Source organism: Giraffa tippelskirchi, chromosome 9 (assembly GCF_054371585.1).
Source record: "Giraffa tippelskirchi isolate mGirTip1 chromosome 9, T2T-mGirTip1v1.2.pri, whole genome shotgun sequence".
Classification (NCBI taxonomy): domain Eukaryota; kingdom Metazoa; phylum Chordata; class Mammalia; order Artiodactyla; family Giraffidae; genus Giraffa; species Giraffa tippelskirchi.
In genome coordinates this window covers 22,666,142-22,692,253 of record NC_137283.1, presented here as the reverse complement: position 1 = coordinate 22,692,253, position 26,112 = coordinate 22,666,142, and the positions used below count along the sequence as shown (strand labels likewise).

The 26,112-nt window shown below is 37.4% G+C and overlaps 1 protein-coding gene across 1 annotated transcript in view; it reads left to right on the top strand.

Annotated features, from left to right (window-relative positions):
* The window catches only part of CNTN4 (contactin 4), a 1,007,382-nt gene that overhangs the window by 651,223 nt on the left and 330,047 nt on the right, over nucleotides 1-26,112 (top strand). Inside the window, exons 5-6 of the mRNA XM_081528227.1 lie at nucleotides 7,321-7,447; nucleotides 16,141-16,316. Of these exons, the coding sequence (XP_081384353.1) occupies nucleotides 7,321-7,447; nucleotides 16,141-16,316 (303 nt within the window). The remainder of the gene's footprint in view (nucleotides 1-7,320; nucleotides 7,448-16,140; nucleotides 16,317-26,112) is intronic.

Sequence of the window (26,112 nt, the reverse complement as noted above, 5' to 3'; positions counted from 1 at the left end):
TTTTTTTTTTATTTTTTATTAAGTCATCTTCTATGAAATATTTACCCTGAATTCCTCCCTGCTGTCTGGTATGGCTCAGCCCCTTAATGACTTTCCTCCTCATCTCAGTTACCTGTTAGTATTGTTCACAGGTGCGCTATAAAAATATCTATATTTAGCATCAATGGATTTTTCTAAGCTCCCCTTGCTTGCTCCTTTATGCATGTTATCTTGTGCTGACCTTTCACTTGGAATTGAATTTGCTCTACTCTTACTCCCAGGGACCTGATACTCAGGCCTCTGTCTTGCTTCCTGGCATCTACCATCATTCTTGTCAATCTCAGAAAACTTCAGATTGTTCCCATCCATTCCAGCTTCTTAGCCCAGTCTGGCTCCTGGTAGCCTAACAGAGTAACATCCTTCTTCAAAGAGAGAATTTTAGGGACATCTGGGGACTTTGGGAACAGGAATGGGTCAAATTAATTCAAAGGATAAATAAAATAGAGAGCAAAATCATTTATGTCCCCAAACTGCACCTAAAATAAGTGACATATAGCTATTGCTTATTTTATCTGCAGCTTTGAGATATCAGTAATTTTACTCACATCTAATGGGAGAGGGTTGTTTTATTACTGTTTTTCTTACGTATGTATGTGGAAGTCGCTCAGTCATGTTCAACTCTTTGCAATCCCATGGTCTGTAGCCTGCTAGGATCCTCTGTCCATGGGATTTCCCAGGCAAGAATACTGAAGTGGGTTGCCTTTCCCTTCTCCAGGGGATCTTCCAGACTCAGCGATCAAACCCAGGTCTCCTGTACTGCAGGCAGATTCTTTACCATTTGAGCTACCCTTAGAATATCATTTTATTTTTAGATGAAAATCATTTTTGTTTCCATTACAGATACAGTGCAGTTTTAGTCTGTGATCTGGAAAAATACATTTAATATTAAATAATCTCTTCTAATTTAAATTCTATGACTCTGCATCTCTTTCAGTAGTCTAAAACTTTGAAGAGTAACCCTGGCACTACCTTTTATTTCTGGGATGCTTGCAAGGAGGTTACAGGAAGAAGCTGACTTACAAACATTGGTTTTGTCTCCCCGCAAAAAATGGATTCTAAAAAGAAAAGAATCAAATGCAAAAAGGAGTTTGAGAATCACTGGCAGTGTTTTTTAGTAACTTTTAAATCTTTGATGAACAAAAAGGGAGAAAGATTAGGAGTAGCCTGATCTTGAACCTAAATAAGTTTCTGGTCATGAAATCTCTGCTGGTTCAGATGGTGAGGAATCTGCTTTCAATGCAGGAGACCCAGGTTCTAGCCCTGGATTGGGAAGATCCCCTGGAGGAGGAAATGGCAACCCACTCCAGTATTCTTGCCTGGAGAATCCCCATGGACAGAGGAACCTGGCGGGCTACAGTCCATGGGGTCACAGAGTCGGACATGACTGAGCGACTAACCCTTTCAACTTTCTTGAAATCTTTACTCTTGACTGAAAATCCGGACATTCTCCTCTCTTTGTTGAAACATGAAAGGAGGGTTTCTTTAACATAGATCTCTCTTTTGTGTAAAAATATCCCTTTTATTCTGAAACTGCTCCAGGATAGTTTCTGTGGAATAGACTTCGGGATCATGGGTGGTGTGCTAGAAGTAACCTCGTGACCATTTGGCAATTAGTTGCCAAGGAGCAGAGAACCCAGAAAATAAGGATGTATAGGTATCAGCATTTGCACTAAAATCCCCAAGCTGGGACTGAGATTAGCAATCTGTAATCTTTGAAGTTATATCTGAGCTTCTGGCCACCTGTCTGCTTCCCCTGTCCTCCTTTTTAACCTTGATTTTTGAGAATTCCTCGAAGCGTGAAAGATCATTGCCTTCTGCTTCTCTGAGAGATCCCTAAAAACAGTGTCAGCCGATTTCTCTAACTTCTCCAAGGCAGCAGAGCACCAGCGTGACTTTTCACCTATTCATAATCCCAAAATGAAAACATCATTCCCAACAGGCTGTCATTTAAATAAGATGAGATTCATTACATATAAAGCCATGAAATGAAAAGACACTTGCTACTTGGAAGGAAAGCTATAACAAAACTAGGCAGCATATTCAAAAGCAGAGACATCACTTTGCCGACAAAGGTCCTTATAGTCAAAGCTATGGTTTATCCAGTAGTCATGTACAAATGTGAGTGTTGGACCATAAAAGAAGGCTGAGAACTGAAGAACTGATGGTTTCAAATTGTGGTGCTGAAGAAGACTCTTAAAAGTCCTTTGGACAGCAAGGAGATCAATCCTAAAGGGAATCAATACTGAATATTCATTAGAAGGACTGATGCTGAAGCTGAAGCTCCAATACTTTGGCCACCTGATGTGAAGAGCTGATTTATTGAAAAAAACACCAATTCTGGGAAATATTTAGGGCAGGAGAAGAAGGGGATGACAGATTATGAGATGGTTGGATGGCATCACCAACTCAATGGACTTGGATTTGAGCAAACTCAGGGAGATAGTGAAGGACAGGGAAGCCTGGTGTGCTGCAGTCCATGGGGTCACAAAGAGACACAATTTAGTGACAGAACAATGACGACAACAATGGCGAGAATGTTGTGTGTATTTGTTATGGATAAGGTTTTACTACAGGGTGGTACATTAGTGGGTCTTCCCGAGGATGCCTCTTCTTTATCAATGTGGTGCAGCCCTGGGTGTTCTCACAGTTAGCTTCTTGAGTTCAACAATGAGTGTTCTAAGGAGGGGTTCTTTTATACAGCTTTAGTCCCTGACTTTGACAGATCCATCATTTTCTTTGTGTAGGTCCATTTTATAGTTTTCTGTTCTTGGCTGCTTACCTCACAATTGTTAGTCATGTGCTAAAATTCCCTCTCCAAGTATTTTCACACAAGGTTTGGTTGGTTAGATTTTACTCAAAAGAGAAAGTCTAGAGGTGAGTGTAAAGCCAGTGTTGCTTGATGTTCTGCTCTTACGAAATGGAGATCTAGGATCAGAAGGGTCTGTATTAGTAGTTCTCAGATTTTAGTGTACAAAAGAATCCCTTGGAAAACTAAGTTAAAAGGTTCATAGATGCCGAATTTTTCAGGTGTGGTCAGTCTGGACTGGGGTTTTAAAAAAAATTAGCATGCCGTGATTACAATGCAGGTGATCCAGAGTCTAACATTGAGGTGTATGGGCTTATTAATCTTTTCCTCTATTGTTTTCTGAGTTGCTCCTTTCCCTCACGAGGCTGAAGATCATGGCCATTTGACTGCTTATGTAGAACAACTTACTGTGATAAATGAAAGGATGAACTTGTCAGGTTTGAAATGGTGAAGGCAAAGTCTTTTGGCGAATGCAGAGTCTTTTGTATAATCCTTCAAGCCACTTGAAAGTCACTTTGTGACTGTAACACACAGAACAAGCTTAGTGGTGCCTTGCTCCGTCTTTCATCTGAGAATATCACTCTCAGGGTGGTTTAACCTAGGCACTCAATGTTTGGAGAAAATAAAGCAACTCTTTAACTTATTTTTTTCTCAAAATACTAGTAACTCTGATATTAAAACTATTAAAGTTAGGATATCTGTTTTCTATACCTGGATTGCAACTTTCTAAAATCTCCCTCTTCATCTTTGTGAAACCAAATAGTTCATGCTTGAGGCAGTGGATTTCTTTAGATGAGAACTGAAATGCCAGTCCCTTTATGCTAATATTAATTTCTAGGCAGTGAGCTTGGTTAACCAAGAGAAAATAAAAACTTTAGATGAATGTGTTATTTATAGTGAATGCTAAGCATCATTATTATCAATTCTTATTACAAAATACACAGAAAAAATATCCTTTTTGTTATTTAAATATGGCATGGATACATTGAGAAATAGTACAGATGTTAATCCACAGCCTCTCAGCTGCATCCTGGATAATCATTATTATGTTTTATTCTTATTTGGAATTACTAGTAATAGACTGTATTTCTGTATGAAATTCAAATCAGGGAACACCAATGAATTGAGATGATTGATATATATATACACACATAATTGTGGAATTGGGGCAATGATAGAAATATCTCTCTCCCTTAGAAAATAATCTACCCAACTTGCTGCTGTGTTAGTGGTCTTGATGAGTAATGTTTGTCACTTAACTAGATACACTAAAAATTCATATAATTCTTTGAGATTGAATTTCACCAACCCTTGACCAGTATCTAAATTTGTTTTGAAAATAACTATGTCATTGTTGAAAATCTGAAATGTAAATATGTAGATTTTGAAATATCTAACTTTAAACCGTGAGTGTTTAGAAAGATGCGTGTTTGTTTACTTTTATTCCATGCTTTTATTATGTGTTCTTTGAAAAATTCTGTTTCGTTGTTTGAATCTCTCATTAGCATGAGATTTTATACATGGAGTAAGGAGAGAGGATGGTGGTGGTGATATAATTCATGACATCTTTGAATGCAGATGCCGTGTGCATCTGCATTTATGGGAAGATATTCACGATTTCTTCCTCATCCTAACTGGTATAGATGCGCTGACTGAGTCCAGTGCTATTATTTTGTAGATGAGAAGATTGAAGCATAGAGAGACTAGGTAATCCTCCATAGTTCATAGAGTTAGCTGACAAAAGGCACTGAATCTCAGTTCCTAGTCTTTCTGAATCCATATTCTGCTTGTTCTCTCAACAAGGTCAGAGGCTGTCCCTATTCCTCTAAAATAAAATGCCATTCAGTTTGATTTTCTTGAGTCCTTAATTTTTCTTCTACTCTAACCTCAACATGCAAAGTTTTAAAGCCTGGATTAAAAGCCTTAAAATAAATCACCTTACCATGTTTCACCTAGATGCCCAAATCTGCTTTCTTCTTTTTCCTCAGTCCTGGTTCACCTGAATGAATTCAGTCTCATCCCATCACCTATCAACAGAAGACTGGTTATTAAGGTCCTCCAGGATCACAGTTGTAATTCACATCCATACAAATAATCACATATAAGGGGAAAACAGATTGCCAGCTACAGGGTGCTATTCAGTATCACTTTACATCATAGCCACTGGCCCTTCTGTCTCAAAATTTGTTAGGCAGTGCCTAAATCAGCTGGCTGAATACATTAAAAAGTGAAAAATACCTCAAATAAAACAGTCCTTATGGACCATGTTTGATGTTTAAGCTAGTGTAGTTGGTACCACAAAACAAGCAAAAGTGGATAAGATACAGCCATGCTGTTCAGGAGCTTACAGCCCAAAGAAGGGGAAAGAAAGATCCAAATGCATGTAGTAGACAAAGATGTGTCCACAGAGAGATATAATTTATAAATCATGTGGTTAAAGGAAGACCTGAGGGTCTAGAAAAGCCTTCTAGGAAAAAAGAAATGAGATTGTAAAGAATGAAAGCCACTTTCCTGGTATGGGTAGTGTTGCTGAAACTCTGTGTATCAGTGCAGAATAGGAACATAGAAACTAAGTACACTGCTGCTTCTCATTATTAATATATCTACAAAATTATCATTGTTTGCTTTCAACTATGATATCCTCTTACAGAGCAGAGATATTTTAACTTTGTGACATTAGACAGGCTCCCAGGGTGACAGAAGCACAAAAGGCAGATAGGAGGCACAAAATGTGAGTTTTAATGTTTTGCCAGGCCAAAGCAGCCACAACAGGCTAATGCCTTCAAAATTGTGTGACCCTTCCCACCCACCAAGCAACAGGTTGTAATCAACTCATGGACAGTCCTGGGATTGGTTGGCATCAAGGTGAAGTTTCAAGCATCATCAACTTTCGGATTTGATCCAGTCTAGGGTCTTTGTTTTTGTAGTTTTTATCTAGTAGGGTTTCTACTTCCTGTAAAAACAACTTGGAATGAGCATCAGGTCTTTATCTATATCTTTAAGGAAACTGGAAGTTGAGTGACTCTGTTGTGTAGCAGCTGTATAGTCTGGATTGTTACCAGTTCCCCAGACCAACAGCTATTCTCTCCTTCTGTATCTTCATGTTTCTCAATCATTAACTGTTGAGTCATGTATGTGCATGCATGCTAAGTCACTTCAGTTGTGTCTGATTCTTTACTACCTATGGATTGTAAACGGCCAGGCTCCTCTGTCCATGGGATTTCCCAGGCAAGAATACTGGAGTGGGTTGCCATGCTCCGCTTCAGGGGATCTTCCTGACCCAGGAATCAAACCCATGTCTGTTGCATCTCCTGCACTGGCAGGTGAAGGTGGTACGGGTGAATAAACAACCCGCCTTCCAAAGCAAAAAATGCAAGACATGTGGGTTTGGTCCCTGGATTGAGAAAATCCCCTGGAAAAGGGAATGGCAACCCACTCCAATGTTCTTGCCTAGGAAATCCCATGGACAGAGGAGCCTGGTGGGCTGCAGTCCATGGGCATTACTGAGCATGAATGCACACAGGCTCTTACTTCAAAAGACGAGGACACAAGGCCTTATGTAGGTTTCAGTGATGAGGTGTGTTTTGACCAATATTTATTAGGTGTTTGCTGTAGAAGTATATGCACACTGCATTGTTACTTCAAATCTTGTTTGTTGATTATTCCATTCTTTGAACTTTACAGCTCCATGACAATTAGTTTTGTGCATCTTGCTTCTGTTATTGAGAATTTAGAAATTCATACCTCATTTGTATTAATATACTCAAGCCTCCTTGAAGTTGAAATAGACTAGTCTGGCTGTAACTGAACTTGTGAACTGAGTCAGTCCCAGCTGTGTGATATGTACACAAGTGCCCCCATGTATTGGTTCATAACAGGTTAAAAGAAAAAACAAAACTATTCATTTACCAAGCATAATTTGAGCATCATGACTCTAGGTTATTCTTTATTTACCTACATATGCAATTTCTAAAAGTTTTATACATATTTTGCAGTATACTGATGCTTCTCATTATTAATGTATTTATGAAATCATTATTGCTTACTTCTGAATACATTATCCTATTACAGAGGAGAAATATTTTAACTTTGTGACATTAGATAGCCTTCCAGGATGACAGCCACACAAAAGGCAGGTAGGAGGCACAAAATGTGAACAAAATCAGAGGCTGGACTAAGGTCAAATAGAAAAGTAAGAAGTGGAGAAGAGAAAAGGGCATGCCAAGCCGTTCTGGTTCTGGAATTTGTTGGTAAAAAGAAGTTATCAGTATGAAATACGAGAGTCCATATTACTGCTTCATGATTCACAAAGATTACTCTTTAATAGGAAATGTAATCCAGAGGCTGGACTGAATCTGTTGTGTATTACTATTTTTTGTTTGTTTACCTCTTTTATTTTTATTCTGTTGTTATTTCCTGTAGTTCTGCTTATCAGGAATATGTTCATTTGGGGACATTTTCTTTTCTCATTTCAGATGACTACACACTGCATGGTCCAATTTTCATTCAAGAACCAAGTCATGTAATGTTCCCTTTGGACTCTGAGGAGAAAAAAGTGAAGCTCAGTTGTGAAGTTAAAGGGAATCCGAAACCTCACATCAGGTTTGTTGACTTAAAAGCATGTGTTTCCATGCATACACTTTCTATTAGTAAAACCAACAAATACTTATGGAGTGCTGATTACATAAAGAACTTTTAGATGGACATCATTGGATATCCTGAGATGCTAAAGAGATGCTCATATTCATGAACAGTTTAGTACCCAACTTTGTTTCTGAAAATACTAGAAATTAAATATCCTGATTGACCATTTCACTGAAAGCCTTAACATTACTTAACATATTTTTTTAAAACACCTTATAAAAATGCATCAATAAACTGGCAGGAAAGTAAGGAATTTTGGGTAAATGATCAGGAACCCAAAGAAGCAAACTGAACACTAAAATCATTTTTCACCTTGATGAGCTGTGTGAATTGCAGCTTTGGGTTTTGTAGTCTCACAGGGGACTAGGGTCACAAGACAAGGCTTAGCCTCAACCAACTGGGGAATCTAACATGAGAAAACCTTCCAGAATATACTTGGAATTCAAGGATATAATCATATGGTGAATGTAAAAGAAATAGCCTTGCCTCCCAAAGCACTGAAAAGCAAAAGTAATCGCCTATCTCAAACCTTGGTGCTACATGATTTTAGTAACAGATGAAGCACAGCTGAAAAGAGGATTAGTAAAGTGCAAGATATATCTGAAGAAATTGTCTAAAAGCAGCAGATAAAGAGGAGCAAAATGTGATAGAGAAGAGATTAAGCGAAAACATTCACATGTCTAATCAGGATTCCATAAGGAATGAAAAAAAAATGAGACAGAAGCATTATTTAAAGAGAAAACTAAGAATTGCCCAAAGCTAATTAAACATTCAAATCTACAGATTTAGTAAACCTAATGAATTTCAAGCAGTGCAAACAAAAATAAAGCCCTATATAGAGTTATCATGGTGAAACAGAAAAACACTTAACTCGAAGACATGATCGTAAACATAGGCCACGGTTGTAATACAGCGAACTTTCAAAGAGATGACAATTAAACCAGCAGCCGAGTTCTCAACAGCAACAAAAAAAGCAAAAGAGAAGACAGAATCTTCAATATGCTGAGAGAAATTAACTATAAAATTTTTGTATAGCAGAAATACTTTTTACAAAGAAGAGCAAAGTAAATGAGTTTTTAGGTAGACAGAAACTGAAGTTTGACTCCAGCAGACCCTGCCTAAAGAAAATTCTGAAAGATATACTTTAAACAATAAAAATAATCCCAGGTAGACTGCCTTTAGATATAAGAGTGAATGATAAGTAAAACAAATGGTAAAGGTTAGTATTTCCCCATAAAAACCAATTGCACTAAACAACAAAAATAGTAAAAGCATACTATCTTGTGAAGATTAAAAGAGAAAATTTAAAAGTCATGGCAATATTAGAAATAAATTTAAAAGATATATACTGCACAGTAGAATCTGTATGGTTAAAAAAATGAACTAAAGTTGGATCCCTACCTCACAGCATACACAAGGGTCAATTCCAAGTGAATAGAAGACCAACATGCAAAATTTGCAAAATGTTTCAAAGGAAATAGGCATACATATTTAAGACTTTAGAGGGAAGAAAAACAATTCAATTATAACCAAAAAGAACAAATCATAGAAGAAAATATTTAACTTCACTAATGTTAAAAATTGCTATTCAGCAGAATATACTGGGATGAGTAAAATTATAATCTTCCAACTGGGAGAAGATATTTGTGATACATATTATTTACAAAGTCTAAACTATTTAAAGAATTCCTACAAATCAAAAGGTAACAGACATGTAAACTAATTAAAACATTACCAAAAGACTTGATCAGGTACTTCTTAGAAAAGACTATTAAAATATCTGTTGTGGTCCTTTAATGGACCGGAACTCGGGGGTACAGAGTCGACTGCTAAGAAAGTGAAAGAAGAAAAGAGGCTGAGCCACGTGAAGGGGACAGAGAGAGAGAGAGCGCGAAAGCGAGAGAGAAAATGAAGACACAGGGACCAGTTCTCTGATGGAACAAAGGCGTTTATTTAACATATTATGGGCATATATATACTCTCCTACAAGATAGCCCTTTTTAGCAGAGTCAGGGAAAAAAAATCTAACAAGTCATCCAGAAAGCCAGAGGCTAGAATCATCCTCAATAGAGGGGGTTGTAAAAGTTACTTTACATATAGGAAGGGAAGAGTTGTAAATGGCTGCTGTTCACTGTATGGAATTTCCATACAAATGAGATACATGAATTTCTATTATTCCCGAAAGCCGGCTTGCCAGCTCTCTGGCACCTGTATTCAGGTGCTGTTAAGGAACATAGAATTCACGCAAGACTGAAAACAACACACAGGAAGCCTCCTGTTAAATGTATCCTGACAAATATCCATTAAACATACAATAAGATTACCATTAGTAAATGTGCCCTGTGTGTGCTTAGTCAGTCGTGTCCGACTCTTTGCGTATCCATGGTCTGTAGCCCGCCAGGCTCCTTGTCCATGGGGATTCTCCAAGCAAGAACACTGGAGTGCGTCGCCATGCCCTCCTCCTCTAGGGGATCATCCCAAACCAAGGATCGAACCCAGGTCTCCTGCACTGCAGACGGATTCTTTACCCTTTACTGTCTGAGCCACCAGGGAATAAACAGCTCTCATTAATAAACAGAAATGTACAAATTAAAACTAAAATGACAGACTCTTTCAAACTCATCAGATTGACAGAAATTTCAAAGAACAAATTTAGCATAAGTAATATACTGAATATAACCTGACATGTTCATACAAGGTAACCCAACGAAGTAGTGAAAATGAATAAACTAGAGCTACAACACGATCATAGGAACATAACTTTGAGTAAACAAAGCAAGTCACAAAAGAATACAAACAATATAATCCTGTATTTATTAAGTTCCAAAGCAGGTAAGATAGAGTAGTTGTTTAAGGATACTAGCATACATGATAAAATCATAAAGAAAATCAAAAGAATGAAATAGCAAAAATTTGGAGTTATCATGAACCATTGACAGGGAAATGATTGGAATGAAAATGGAAATAGGAGACTTCAAAAGTAATAATATTCTTTTTCTTAGAGATCTTTATTGTCCTGTGATTCTTTATAACTTCAGTTCAGTTCAGTCACTCAGTCATGTCCGACTCTTTGCGACCCCATGAATTGCAGCACGCCAGGCCTCCCTGTCCATCACCAACTCCCGGACTTTGCCCAAACCCATGTCCATCGAGTCAGTGATGCCATCCAACCATCTCATCCTCTGTCGTCCCCTTCTCCTCCTGCCCCCAATCCTTCCCAGCATTAGGGTCTTTTCCAATGAGTCAACTCTTCGCATGAAGTAGCCAAAGTATTGGAGTTTCAGCTTCAACATCAGTCCTTCCAATGAACACCCAGGACTGATCTTTTTTTTTTTTTTTATTTTAGTCGGGGGCTAATTACTTTACAAAATTGTAATAGTTTTTGCCATACATTGACATGAATCAGCCATGGGTTTACATGTGTTCCCCTTCCTGGACCCCCCACCCACCTCCCTCCCCATCCCATCCCTCTGGGTCATCCCATTGCCCCGGCCCTGAGCCCTTGTCTCATGCATTGAACATGGAATGGTGTTCTGTTTCACATATGATAATATACATGATAATATACAGGACTGATCTTTAGGATGGATTGATTGGATCTCCTTGCAGTCCAAGGGACTCTCAAGAGTCTTCTCCAACACCACGTGTATCTTATAAATATAATTTTGTCTCTATTCACATTTAATGATATAAACCTTAAGCTAATAATATGTAGTAGTATGTGAAAACCAAAAGAATATATGGCATGTGTATTACAGTTTAGGGGAAGAAGAGATTGGAATCATCCAAGAGTTATAGAAGTAGAATTTGAACTGAAGTAGATAGGTTCCAAATTGGAAGGATGGTGGCATTAACATAGTAGAAATTATTTTAGGATTTAGTTCATGTGCCAGTTCATTTATTCATCAAACATAGCCTTATTCACTGGACCACTCCACTGATTTTTCAGACTGAAGTCTAGTCCATGGAGTTGACTCAGGAATGACCCTGGCTGAATTATGTAGGATTTCCACACAAGATTCCTTCATGGTAGTTCTGCTTTGAACTAGGGTGTATATTAGGATTCTAAAAAATACATCCTCTAAGAAAGGTGTTTAAACCACCATATTAGGCAGCTGCAATGTTCCAGTACCATGCTAGGTTTGAAGAATTCAAAGCTGAATAAACTACATGTTCAAGTAGTATACTTTGGTGGTGAGTGCCTAGAGAAGGAAGTACAAGGTTAAGTGTGAGAAAAGGACGTCCAAGTTCTAGTCATGAGGAAAGAAGGTCTGCTTCAGGATACAAAGGGAGGATATCAATAAAAGTTTCACAGAAAAGGAGATACTTAACTGAATTTAGGGCTAATGATCTGTTGTCAAGGGATGGAAAAAGGAAGTATATTCTGGAAAGAAAAAAAAAAAAAAAACCCTCTCCAATAGACCATATAATTAGGATGAACATGTATTTTATCATCCAAACCAGGACACTTCTGAGAGCAAAAGGCCAATGTTAATGATTATCTAGGACAATAAGTGTATACCCAGAACTGTCCTGGACAAATCAGAATATGTAGTTATTCTCCCTATATTAAGTTGAATTCAAAGCTATATCAAATAGTTTTTTAATGCTTTATGTAGTATAAATAAATAAATGCAACTGGGAAAGGTTCCTACATACATAAATGATGATACAATGGCCCCCAGTTTTTAGTACATTGCCAAGTGTAAGTTCAAATGTGAGCAATAAATGAAAACAAAATTTGCAGCTGAATTTGGCAAGTTGCTGCTTTGTTTCTCCCCAAACTGTGACCTTTAATTAACACTGCCTTTGTAACATTGTGATGCTAGATATAGGGGCTTGCTTTGTTATTTAAAACAAGCAGAGGAACAGAAACCTATTATGTTTTTAAAGATTACTGGGAAACACTGAGAAAAAAACTTTGAATCACGTGCACTAGGAATTGGTTACAGTGTACTTTCTTTTCCTTTATTATACTTTAGGCAGTTTCTCATGAAATAATAGCTCATTGGTACCTAGGAGCTAAAAAACTCCCTTTTGTTGAAGGAAAGAGCAAGAGAAAGAATGGAGATCAGATATTTTCAACATCTTTCTGGCTGGACTTTATCTGGGTTCAGGCTGACTTTGAAGGGGAGAAATTCATAGGAGAAATTCAAGGTGATTTCTCCATGGGGATCTTCACCATTAGGTTTTTCCCTCAAGCACCCTGATTGACCTCTCTTCTTTGTGTTTATTCCCTGAACAGAGCCTTGTCTTTTCGCTGTTTCCTGCCCCTCAATTTTGAAAGGATTGACCCAGACCCAGAAAAACTTAAGAAGTTTTGACTTGTGCACACTTGCCTTGTATTAACGTTCCCTGAGGTCATGTGACATTACGTATAGCTCTCAGCCTCCCTTTCCCGTCAGAAAGGATGGTCAAGTACTCGATGGAAGTACTTTTACTGTGAAGTTAATATTCAGCTTGGTTTGCAGACTACAGATTCCAGGTCAGAAAGGCCCTTCCCCTTCTTAGCTGCCAATTTGAAACAGTGAACAAAGAAAAAGGGATGTTTTGCTACAATACATCCCATAGATAGCTTCACACTAAGGTCTGAAAAATGGTACCTTCCAGAGCTTCACAGCATTTGGTTGTGCACAGCCCCCTCTCTGAAGAGGATGGTGGTGTGTTTCCCCAAGTGATGTAGAAATCAGCTTATGAGACTCACCCATTTGCCCTGGCCCTTGGGAAAATCTCCGTGTGCCAAATGAGCATACCTCTCTATGACCAGTTCTTAAAAGACTCCTCAAACACTGAAAATAAATTGTGAATTTTTCAAGACTGTTTCAGTATGGAATAAGATAAGGAATTCAATGCAGTCCACATTCAATTGAAATGAACAGTGACTGCATTGCAATAAAACTTGGTATAGGGCTTTGTAAAGGAGACTCGGCTGCATTTCACAGCAAGCACTTTATTTTCTAAATAATGTGTTGTATGTAAAGCGGGTAATAAAGTAGATTAATGGACTTTCCACGGAACATTTCAGTTGAGATGACAAGTGTAGACAGACCCGCAGAGGTGTTCTCATTATCCCTACTAAGACTTTTCTAAAAAGACTCACGTGGTCTCATTCCTGAGTTCCACACTCTGCTTGTGGCTCACATTATATTGCAATTTCCTCTTTGAGTTTTTAGATTTGTCACATTAAATTGCTCAGCTATCATTTGAAGTGAGAGTTATGATAGAGATGTGACCAGCTGACTCAAAAAATATGTAGGGCAGGCAGTCAGCTCTGGAGATTCATGAGCATATAGACCTGCTAAGATATAACCTGGCTGTTCTCTTTTTATTGCTTATTACTTTCTTGTCTGTGTCAGAACACAGAATTACTGTCAAGCTTAAGAACAGTTTCAATTTCTAATACCCATCTTCTTATAAACAAACACATAAAGAGTTATGTCCCATTTCCCGATCAGGTCCTCCTTCCCCACCCCTCTGTTTCTCTATTTTCACTTTTCAAAGACACAGACATGAACAAACATACACCACTATGCTGTGGTAGGCTAGGACGCTTCATAAGTTGTGTACGCACACAGCTAAAATATCCAGCCAAGAAGTAAAATATTTAGTGAAATACCACAAGCATTGATTAAGAACATTGAGTGTCAAGTTCTAAATAACTGACAGGAGAATACAAAAGTGATATGGGCAAACCATCTAAAGTGAAGGCAGAATGCCCACCTAAACAAGTAAGGAGAATTCTGTAGGAGGTTGGGGAGAGCTGTGATTTATCTTGACCAAGGATATTGAGGAAGACTTCATTATAAAAAGTGTGGTTTAAGATTGCAGTGTGAGAGACATCTTGATGGAAAGAAAGCACTCACCCTAATGTTTTTTGTTGATACCCAGTATCCAAAATCTGAAAGTAACTGACCTTTCATTTTTGCATTTAAGTCCTTTTATACTATGCACACCAGCCCTAGAGCCCCAGAATGTTATAAGAGGGTGCACAATGAGTATGTATATATATGCACACATTTAAATATTGTGTTTTTTATTTGTTTGTTTGAAGGAAATAAAATGACTGTTTCTCACTCTTTAGTCCTGTTATTGTTTCTCATCAATTTTCTTTGTGCTCTAGTCTTGCTTTATTTTTGGTCCCCTAGTGTGAATCCTCCTAGGAAACTATTGATGATAATTCAGATACTGTGATGGTGCTATTTTCATTACCTGATTTGGGTTTAAGCAAAAAGTTCATTCGGGCTCTTCTGTAAGATGTTATGAAAAAACCCAAATGAACTTTTTGGTCAAAGCGGTGGTTTTTCCAATAATCATGTATGGATGTGAGAGATAGACTATAAAGAAAGCTGAGCACCAAAGAATTGATGGTGTTGGAGAAGACTCTTGAGAGTCCCTTGGACTACAAGGAGATCCAACCAGTCCATCCTAAAGGAGATCAGTTCTGGGTGTTCATTGGGAGGACTGATGTTGAAGCTGAAACTCCAATCTTCGGCCACCTGATGTGAAGAGCTGACTCATTGGAAAAGACCCTGATGCTGGGAAAGATTTAGGGCAGGAGGAGAAGTGGACGGCAGAGAATGAGATGGTTGGATGGCATCACCGACTCAATGGGCATGGGTTTGGGTGGACTCCGGCAGTTGGTGATGGACAGGGAGGCCTGGCGTGCTGCGGTTCATGGGGTCGCAAAGTGTCGGACATGACCGAGCAACTGAACTGAACTGAATATTTTATGTAGGATGGTGGGGAAGGAAGAGGAAAAAACCAAGATAGTCATTGTATTATAATAGTTTGAAAGTTTGTACATATTAAAACAACTTACTGAAAGGCCCTTTGGTAAAAATAAGCTATCTCTGGAATGCTACTGGCTGTTTAGAAAAACAGAAAAGATAAGAAAAATAGATTTTGTTACTAAAGTTTTGCTGTTTAAATGTGTGAGTCCCACTAAAACTAATTTATTGGGCCAGACTGTGTGCTCAGATTCAGATGACCTGAGTAAACAAACAGGAAAACAACAAAACTTTGTGTCTGTTACCTAATGGCCTAATCTACAGTTTATTGGGCTGGTTGATTGATGTTTGAGTGCCAGTAGCTAAGGAGATCTTCAAAGTGATCCATGGTTAAGGCTAGTTTGGTTCCTAAGATCAATAGAATTCCTTTGCTTTGTAGTCAGCCATTTCAGTTATATTAAGGACCAAGTCAAAGCAAATCTGCTGCAATTTCATCAAATACTCAGCCATCTACCCGAAAATGGGGTATTCTGTTATCTCTATAGAACTATTAAAGAATGACAGCAAACCAGAAAAAGAACTTTTACTGAGGAGTGCTATTGAAGATGCTTATACAAGATGCTATGGGAAATTTCAAAAAAAAAAGGAAAAAAGGAGTGAAGTGTCTGTAGCGCTGTAAATAGTCATAAAAACAGATGTTAAAATTTTAATATCAGTTTACCTACAAAGGATGTGCTCATTTCATAAACATTTGTGTTGACACCATTTCTATGTAGAGCTTATCTAATTTTTTTTTAATGTGGTTAAAAAAAAGTCACAGTGATATTTCATGCTATTTGTAGTTTTTTTTATATATATTTTAGACAGTTCAGAAATATTGTTTAAAATTACAAGGCTTTATCTACTGGCATTTTTATACTATAGGTGGAAGTTAAACGGAACAGATGTTGACATTGGTATGGATTTCCGCTACAGTGTTGTTGAAGGCAGCTTGTTGATCAATAACCCCAATAAAACCCAAGATGCTGGAATGTACCAGTGCATAGCAACAAACTCATTTGGAACAATTGTTAGCAGAGAAGCAAAGCTTCAGTTTGCTTGTAAGTAGCAATTATATCATATTGCAATTATGACTTTGAATTTTTGTGCCATTGTACCAATCAACCTTTAAAGCAGTTTATCTTAAAAAATCAAGGAGATTTCAATTTGTTATGTTGGTCTTCTTTACCTTTTTTAATATTTGCAAAATATCTTTTTTGTAGGATAAATGGTAAATCTGAATGGGAAGATTCATCTGAACTTATAAGGGTTGAGATAGTTTGACTATATGATAACTTGGTTATATGATGCTCTATACACATAAATTCACATACACTCAAATTTATACACATAAAGTTTACATATACAATAGATTATACACACACACATTTTAAGGAGAGTGTATAAGCAAGCAATGGAACTGCCAGTAACTTAATAGTCAATGTGCGAAGTGATTTAGCCATAAAGCTCACAGCTGGAAAACAGAGAATCTTGGTAGTATATTAATCCTGTAATTCTCTAGTTCTTTTTCTTCTTTGAAAGAAAAGGGACATTTTGAAAGCCATTACATAAACAAAAAGTAGAGACAATCAAAGCTTTACCTTTTGTATTTCTGGTTTAAAACATTTAAAAACCAATTTGCCATCTCTTAAGACCACCGCCTAATAAAAGTTTATGAGCATATGGAAAGATAGTGGAATTTAGAAATAGTTGAAAGTTGAAAGTAAAATCCAGGGGCAAGAGCAGTCAGTACACATTTGAAATAGACGCCTTAGAGGATGGCTGTTCTGCTGTATTTTTAAGCATGTATGTATTTGCTTATGATTATATATTTCCTTGTGTAAAATCCCAACTCATATAGCAGTGCATTAATGTCAAATGTTTCCTAATTATGAAGTCTGTTGGCAGTAACACTGTAGAATAGTCTCATTAATAAAATCCTCTCAGGAAACACAACACCAAATATACCTAGTATCCAGTGCTTAATCTATTATTGCCATTTGGTGGCATTTTTATTAATTCAGAAAAGAGTTTTCTAAGTATTAGGTATATATGGGACTCCAGGATTATTTTATTTTTGAATGTCTTCTGAAGTAGTCTTCCAAATAATCTAAGGTGAGCAGAAAAAAAAAAAGGAGGGTATGTCTGATTGAGTGGTATAGAACCAGGGTTTATTTCTCTTCGTTTAACACAAATCTAATATCTATATTTATTTTTAACAAGGAGATTTTCTTGGATTCATTTTAGAAAATGATCATAAACTCCCAGAGTAGGGAAACCTCCATATTAACTTTCTTTTATTTTTTGATTTCACGGTGTGGGAAATTTTTAAAAACAGTAACAATAATAGCACCAGTAGCAACTTTTTGTTTTTCTAATTTATGACATTTAAAACATAAATTACTAACTCTTAAGACTCTCCTTTTGTAAAAGTCCATACATTTCTACTACCAAAAATATTGGAAAGACAGAATCTCATATTCAGCTACAGTCGTTTAAACAGGGGCTTCCTGGGTGGCACAGCTGTAAAGAATCCACCTACCAATGCAGGAGACACAAGAGACGTGGATTCTATCCCTGGATGGGGAAGATCCCCTGGAAGAGGAAATAGCAACCCATTCCAGTTTCCTTGCCTGGAAAATTCCATGGACAGAGGAGCCTGGTGGGCTACAGGTGGGCCATAAAGAATCAGGTGCAACTGAGCATGCGGTCACACGTTCACGTTTAAATAAGACAGACAGTTCAGCCGAAGTAAAAGCTCTCCCACTCATTTTGCATTTGAGTGGCCTGAGTTTGGCGTCTACCCTGCTTTCCCCACTCTTCATGCCTAATATCCTATAACTCTCAGAATCCTTGGTTGATAATAATTCAGTTTGAAAAATTTTCTGAAGATAGAGAGCTTATCTGTTCATTACACAGCATCCTGAACTGTAGTCGCTCTAGTTGTGCAAAAACACAAAAACAAGTCCAATATCTCTTCCTTGAAATTGAAGTAGGTATTTAAATCTCTCATCTTCATTTCTGGTACTTACTCTGTGATTTTGGTTAGACTTCAAATCTGAAAAATGGTCATGCTCCCTGTCCCATGTTTATTTTCTTCTCTAGGTACTTAATCCACAACCAATTTCTTCACAACACAATTGCACTCAACTATCTATCAAGCAGTGACCCTTTAGAAATGTACTTAATTCTATGCATGTGTCTTGACCTTTGCAGAGGACAGTGGGAACAGTAGTATCCCATGAAATGAACATCTCTTTTGGCAAATGGGACTGATAATGATACTCACTGGTTTTTTTTGTTTTTTTGTTTTTTTAAAGCTCCAATCTCATATTTCAACTTTATTTCATGTAAAAACAGAGGATTGATTTTTCATGAATGGCTATTAATCCAGAGCTCCCCAATCATGTTATTTTATTACCTAAATCCAGAATATTATATTTACTTCTATTACATTCACCTTCTGAGTAGTGACCCTTTGTTCCATCACAGTTGAAATAGTTTTAAATCTTTTTTTTTTGTTGTTTAATCTGACATATTGATTATTCTTCTCATTCAGTGTAGCAGAAAATGTGATAAGCGTGTGTCCGTTCAAATAATTGATAAAAAATATTGACCTGAACAGGGCAGCCTGCCAGTAGAGAATGTCCACTAAAATGAGATTAAATTTATAAATCAATATCCTTCACGTCCTCTTGTTCAGTTAGCTACAAAATTACCCGAGCATACTACATTTGAACCCCAGTTTCTCCTACTTGCTCTTAGAGTGATGAGGACTTTTGCCTGGTGGAAATCAAGATGTACTGTTTCTACACATCCGCTTATACCTGCTCTCTGTGCATCTTCTCTAGCTCTTCCCTAACCATTTATCATAAAACAGCCAGAGTAATCTTTTAAGCATGTAAATGAGATCATTCCACTTTCCTGCATTACATCTTGTACTGCACTTAGAATAAATCTCAAATTCATTACCGTGGTCTCGTTTTCATTTATTGAAGATGACAAATGATCTTTTGCACCAGGGCCTTGATACTTTCACTCTCCCTGCCTTATTTGCTTTTCTCCTGATCCTTCACAAGCTTACTTTCTATGATTCTCTGTTCTCAAATGAGGTGTGACCTCCCAAGAGATATTTTCCATATCACCATGTCTAACCTGGGCCTCCCAGGTGACGCTGGTAGTAAAGAACCCTCCTGCCAGTGCAGAAAATGCAGATTTTACCCCTGGTTCAGGAAGATCCCCTGCAGGAGGGCATGGCAACCCACTCCAGTATTCTTGCCTGGAGAATCCCATGGACAGAGGAGCCTGGCAAGCTACAGTTCATGGGGCCGCAAAAGAGTCAGACAGGACTGAAGCAATTTAGCACACACGCGTGTCTAACCTAGACACAGTCTCTGAAAAAGCGGTTCCTAGCATTTCTTCTCCTGTCCTCTGCCTGTCTTCTTGTAGCCCTCTACTTTTCTTCATAACAGCATCATTTTCAATCATTAGGACTTATTATGACCTGGAACAATTTTGTGTATTTCTTTTTTCTCTCTATTTGACTTCTTTAATAGAATCTAAGTTCTGAGAAAGCTGAGACTATCTTGTCCCCTCTGTGTCTCCACAGTCTAGAATGATTTATATATAGGAATAAAGAATTCCTTTATTAATTACCTATTCAATGATACCACAAAGAAAATATATGTATAAAGTTATTTGGGGGATGATACATATTTTTTGTAAACTCACACTCTTTCTCTTGTCATTTCCTGGAGTCTATCACCTTGATTATTAATGTAGTTTGTAGATCTTTCTTTTCTATCCTTTTTAAATTAAAAAAAAAAAAGACATTGACTCTCTTCAAAAATTGTTTTTAATTGTTTAGAATAAAATATCTTTTTTTAAGTGACATGAGGTAAAGTAAGACAGTCGCATCTTTTGAATGTTACCAATGTTTGCTTTCTCCCCAAGCATTTTCATAATCATTGAGGGAAAAAAAAAATATTGTCTTTTGACCATACTTACTGCACAGTAATACACAAGTGAGACTATTTCTTCAATTTTAATCAAATGATTTTATGGCTGAAATGGACCTTAATGTTTTCCTGACTTGTATCTTTTTTTAAAAAATTAAAGACTGAAATAATTACAATACTGTTATTTACATAACTAATAAGTAAAAGCCAAAGAAGAGCAGCTTCAGTTCCTATTCTGGGGCTCCTTGTCCTGTGTCTGCTTTAGACTCACTTTGATTTATAAGGAAAAAAACTCTTCATCTTTATCAAATATGTTCTACCTTCAAATCTCATTTATATACCTTCTATAATTTTATCTGTATGACAGTCTTATAAGGTTGATATCATTTATGGTTTATTTTTAAAATATCATCATGCTGTTTTTGTAGACAGAATTTGGCAATCTCTTGTACTCAGCATTTAAAAAATGAATTAATTCACATAAGCAAAAATTCTAGTTAATGGAGATGATGCCTCTAAGGACCTCCACTTTTCTTAGTTCAATATCTTTAGGACAGAAATCTTTCCTTGATTAAACAGGCACAGCATAACTGATGAGGTGTGGACATTTTCATGAGCTTAGAGTGTTGTAATGTAATTTGGAGCACATTTTGTTTTCCATCCCCTGCAATATTAAGCCAGGGGCAACCACTTCTCTATCTGTCACTTAGCCTATTTCTAATGGTAGATTACCAATGCCCTTTCTACTATCTAGTCCTTATGTTTCCCCTTGGCCAGCAGACTTGATTGATTAGTTTACCAGGGTCTACCCAGCACCTGGCATTCAGTAAACTTACAATAATAACTGTTGAATAAATGAATAAGTTATAAGGACTGGATGTTAAAGTCATCAGGCCATGTGTGGGACATGAGTTGAACCACTCTGTTGAAGGACTTTCTGACGCTCCTTTGGTAGTGCTTTGGAGGTGGATGCAAATATTTCTACCTTGAGCTTGTGTAGAAGACAGTTGGTATCCTAATTCCAGATAAGGGTGTTTTGTGTCAGGAGGCCTTAGCCTAATAAAAAAGTTCATGCACTAAGCACATCAGAAATGCCGTCAAAGTTGATTTGTATCCTGAAAACCTGGCCTGAGATTATGCATAGCTTCAGTGAAGTGTTCAGCAACTTCCTTTCAGCTCTCCACCCTGCAAGGGGAAAAGCAAGTTGAATGTTCTTTAATTCTTAGGTAGGCAACTGAATCAGAAGATCAGGCCAGGACTGGAAGGAATTTCAGTTCATTATTTTTCACTGCTTCATGGTGGGGATTTTTTCAGAGGCTGTATCTATATAGAATGAAGTGCTCCAGCTCCACCATCCTCACTACCCACTTTCCAACCAAGTGTGTATATGTGTTCAGTTGCGTCAGTAATGCCCAACTCTTTGTGACCCTATGGACTGTAGGTCACCAGGCTTCTCCATCCATGGGAATTCTTCAGGCAAGAATACTGGAGTGGGTTGCCACGATCACCTCCAGGGGATCTTCCCAGCCCAGGGATTGAACCCACATCTCTTATGTCTCCTGCATTGCCAGGTGGGTTCTTTACCACTAGCACCACCGTACCAGCCCAAATCTGCTTGAGAATCACCATGCACAGTTAGTCAACAGGGCAATTTTGTTCTCTGACATATAGATCTTGATTTTTAAGGTAAGTTGTAATACACACTTACAGGCTTACAAAATATCCAAGTCACTATTTTAAAAATTGTGGATGTGAGCTTGAGAAAATGAGACTCTCTTTTGCCTAAGTTTAGATAGAGTGCAGTGTGGTCCATTGCTCCCTTCCACTTTGTGTGTTTTATACTGCTACTAGAACTGAGACTTCTCATCTGAGCTGTGGGATGGCCATACTTCTTTTTTAGGATTGTTATGAAGATTAAATTTTAAGGCATAAGAATAATTCCTAGTAAAAGCACAAAATGATTCCTAACATGAGAAAATGATGAAATAACTGCCTCTATATTTTTCATCTGTCTTTTCTTCTCTTTCCCCTATTTTCCACTTTTCTGTCTTTTAAAAAATAAGAATAACAACTTACCTTTATTAAGAGGTTAGTTATATGTGGTAAGAACACAAGCCCTGAGGTCAGAGTACCTGGGTTGAAATTCAGTTTATTCTATAACCCTGTGACCTGAGACAGGGTCCTTCTCTCTGCCTCAGTTTCTTTATCCATAAAATGGAGTAAGATCAAGGCATCTAGCCCCATTACTTCAGGGCAGATAGAAGGGGAAAATGTGGACATAGTGACAGATTTCCTCTTCTTGGGCTCTAAAACTCACTGCAGACATGAAATCAGAAAACGATTGCTTCTTGGCAGGAAAGCTATGACAAACTTAGACAGTGTGTTGAAAAGCAGAGACATTACTCTGCTGACAAAGATCCATATAGTCAAAGCTATGGTCTTCCCAGTGGTCATGTGAGATTGTGAAAGCCGGACCATATAGAAGGCAGAGCACTAAAGAATTGATGCCTTCAAACTGTGATCCTGGAGAAAACTCTTGAGAGTCCCTTGGACTGCAAGATCAAACCAGTCAATCTTAAGGGAAATCAACCCTGAATACTCTTTGGAAGGACTGATGCTGAAGCCGAAGCTCCAGTATTTTGGTCATCTGATGCAAACAGCCAACTCATTGGAGAAGTCCCTGAAAGATTGAGGGCACAAAGAGAAGAGAGCGTCAGAGGATGAGATGGCTGGATGCAATAGACATGAACTCGGGGAAATTTCAGGAGATGGTGAGAGACAGGAAGGCCTGGCTTCCTGCAGTTCATGGGGTTGCAAAGAGTTGGACATAACTGGGCGACTGAATAACAACAAAATACTCTTAGATTATTGTCTAGCACACATTAATAAATGTTAGTTGTTATTATTTTTTGTTATGATTTGATTACTCCAGGTCAGAGATTATGCTAAGCACTTTGGAAGCATCCACTTAGTTTTCAACATAACCCAAAGTATAGGCATTATTTTTATCTCATAGATTAAGAATCTGCAGCTTAGTGAAACGAGGTAACTTTAACCAAGGGGTGCAGTGGAAGGGAGAGGACCCAGCATCAGAATCTGGCCACCTTACTTTTGGGCAGATGACAGGCATAGTTCCCCCATGACAGCTAAAACTACTCTTTCTCATGGAATTCATGTTTAAACTATAGTTGTGAGCGGTTAGTAGAATGTTTCTTTTGTAGACACAAACTTGATTTCTAAAGGTGTTTATAGCCTTTCATAGACTTCATTATTATTTTGTTTCTAGTTTTTTAATTATAGGCTTCCTTGATATTGTCATAATGTTGATTTACCATTAATATCTAAAACCATAATGTGTATACCACAATTATGCATATATTTGTGACTGTAATTTTAATATAATTGGTTTCAGGTTCCATAATGAGAATAATTAATAACAATATTTCTTCTCTAAAAGTTAATATGCAAATTTCCAATTTATTGCTAGATTGCAAAGCATTCTGAATATTGATGTTTTATGATAAATAAGTGTGGGTTGGCAAACTTTATATCCCCAAGCAGTAAATGACATATTATTATAAGTTTTTTTTCTTTTACTCTCATATTATTCCTCCCCACATGAGAAAGAGATGTACTTTAAATGTAGATTATTATGAAGAGCTTCCAAGAGACTAATCCAATAACTCCAGATTTTAGCCCGTCAGACTGATTGCTTTGTAAACATTGTTTGGGGCCTTCTTCCTGGAAGAAGTTCAGCTATTTTACAACAGTTCAGATCTTCACAGCAAAAGACTTATGCTACTCATCATCTCCTGCTGGGGATGACTATAAATCATACATAAGTACCTCCAAATTGCTGATGGTAAAATTAAGTCACTCAACAAAAATAAGTCCCCTGCCTGCTGTCTTGGCCATGGCAAGGTGGTGTTCTTTTGAAGGAAGTGATGGATATACTGAATTCTGTTGGTACCTCACATGAAGGGGGAAAAGACACTAGGTTGGTACGCTATTCAGACCCTGCCTATCTACCTCCTGAGCTTGTATTATGGGGAAGGAAATAAAAGAGAGAAGGAAAGAAAAAGGAAGGATGAAGATAATATATGAAAGAGATTCTTAGGTGCAAAAAACACCCCATGTTCAACTTCTGTGTCCTCTCTCTATATATGTATAAGATGCATCAATAAAGCAATCCATTCTGAGATTAATTTCAGTTAATTTATCAGTTATGTGGCAGTCAATACTTTTTATGGTGAAAAGATCACATTGATGAGCAGTAGATGATCAAAAAGCATCATTGAAAAAGATTCTTCTTGTGAGTACTATAGTGAGCGTTGTCTGAGTTTTTCTTAACTTGAGTACCATCTGACAATTGTGGTAATGATGGTAATAAAGATTAATGTATTAAATTTAGAGTGTTGTACTATACTTGACTGGGGCTTTTGGCAGTGTGGTTTTTGAGCCTTGATCACATTGTGTGTTCACAGTAAATTTCAAATGTTCATTGCTTTTAATATCCAATAATTAGTTTATCTTTCACAGCCAAAGAATGAAATATGCAATCAGAACAATAACTGGGGTTTTGATAGATGGCCAAACCCAGGACTGACTTGACTGATTTTTAATTAGAAAGGCTGCTTAAATAGGCAAACTTTTGTTCTGAGCAATAAAATGTTGATGGATGACTGTTTGGATAAATAATTTGTAAATATTTAGGTCAATTAAAACTTAACTAAGAAATATTTGGATGGCAGAGCTGCTAACATATATCAATGAAGGGCTTTGATTCTCCATAAAAAAAAAAATAACATTTTCTCATTTGAGTAGTTAGAAGAATTCAAACCAAAATTTGCTGAGTTTCTGAAATACTGCTTTTAGTAGGTACTTTCTGCCACTTTATTGTTCAGTCACTGAGTCATGTCCAACTCTCTACGACCCCGTGGCTGAGGCACACCATGCTTCCCTGTCCTTCACCAGCTCCCAGGGTTTGTTCAAACTCATGTCCATTAAGTCGGTGATGCCATCCAACCATCTCATCCTCTGTCGCACCCTTCTCCTCCTTCCCTCAAACTTTCCCAGCATCAAGATCTTTACCAATGGGTCAGCTCTTTAAATTAGGTGGCCAAAGTATTGGAACTTCACCATCAGTCCTTCCAATGAATATTTGGAGTTGATTTCCTTTAAGATTGTGTGCCACTTACTATAATAATAAAAAGACATTACTGGTGACAGTGGGTGTCTATTGAAAATTTCATAAGAAAAACTTTAGAACTAGTCAGTACATGGGTGTGCTGTTGATTCTTAGTGATGTAGGCAGTTATGAATTTTGATATAAAAATAATTGAAATCCACAAGTATACAGCATTACTCTCGTTTGCTTTCTTCTCTCTCAGTAAAGTATGCAAGTCAAGTGAAAGTGAAAGTCACTCAGTCGTGTGTGACTCTTTGAGACCCCATGGACTATACAGTCCTTGGAATTCTCCAGGCCAGAATACTGGAGTAGGTAGCCTTTCCTTTCTCCAGGGAATCTTTGTGACCCAGGAATAGAACTGGAGTCTCCTGCATTGTAGGCAGATTTTTCCCTGAGCTACCAGGGAAGCCCTTCAGTAACATAGAGAGTTAACCAAGTTGGTTTATTATATATATAATAACTCAGTCCAATTTGGTGTCTGTTTGGGTGACAAAGAGTAGTACATGAGTAAATCGATGAATATGGAGTTTTGTTTTTTTTTTAATTCAAAAGCATTCTAAGAATGTTTGGTCAATCATCAGTTAGGTGTTGCCAGATAGTTGAAAGTAGAAACAGAATTGAATGAGAGGAGGTGTCAACATAGAGAATAGTATCCCATTCTTTTTCAATTGTGTGTATGTGACAGATTAAGATTCAAATTCAGAATCCAAT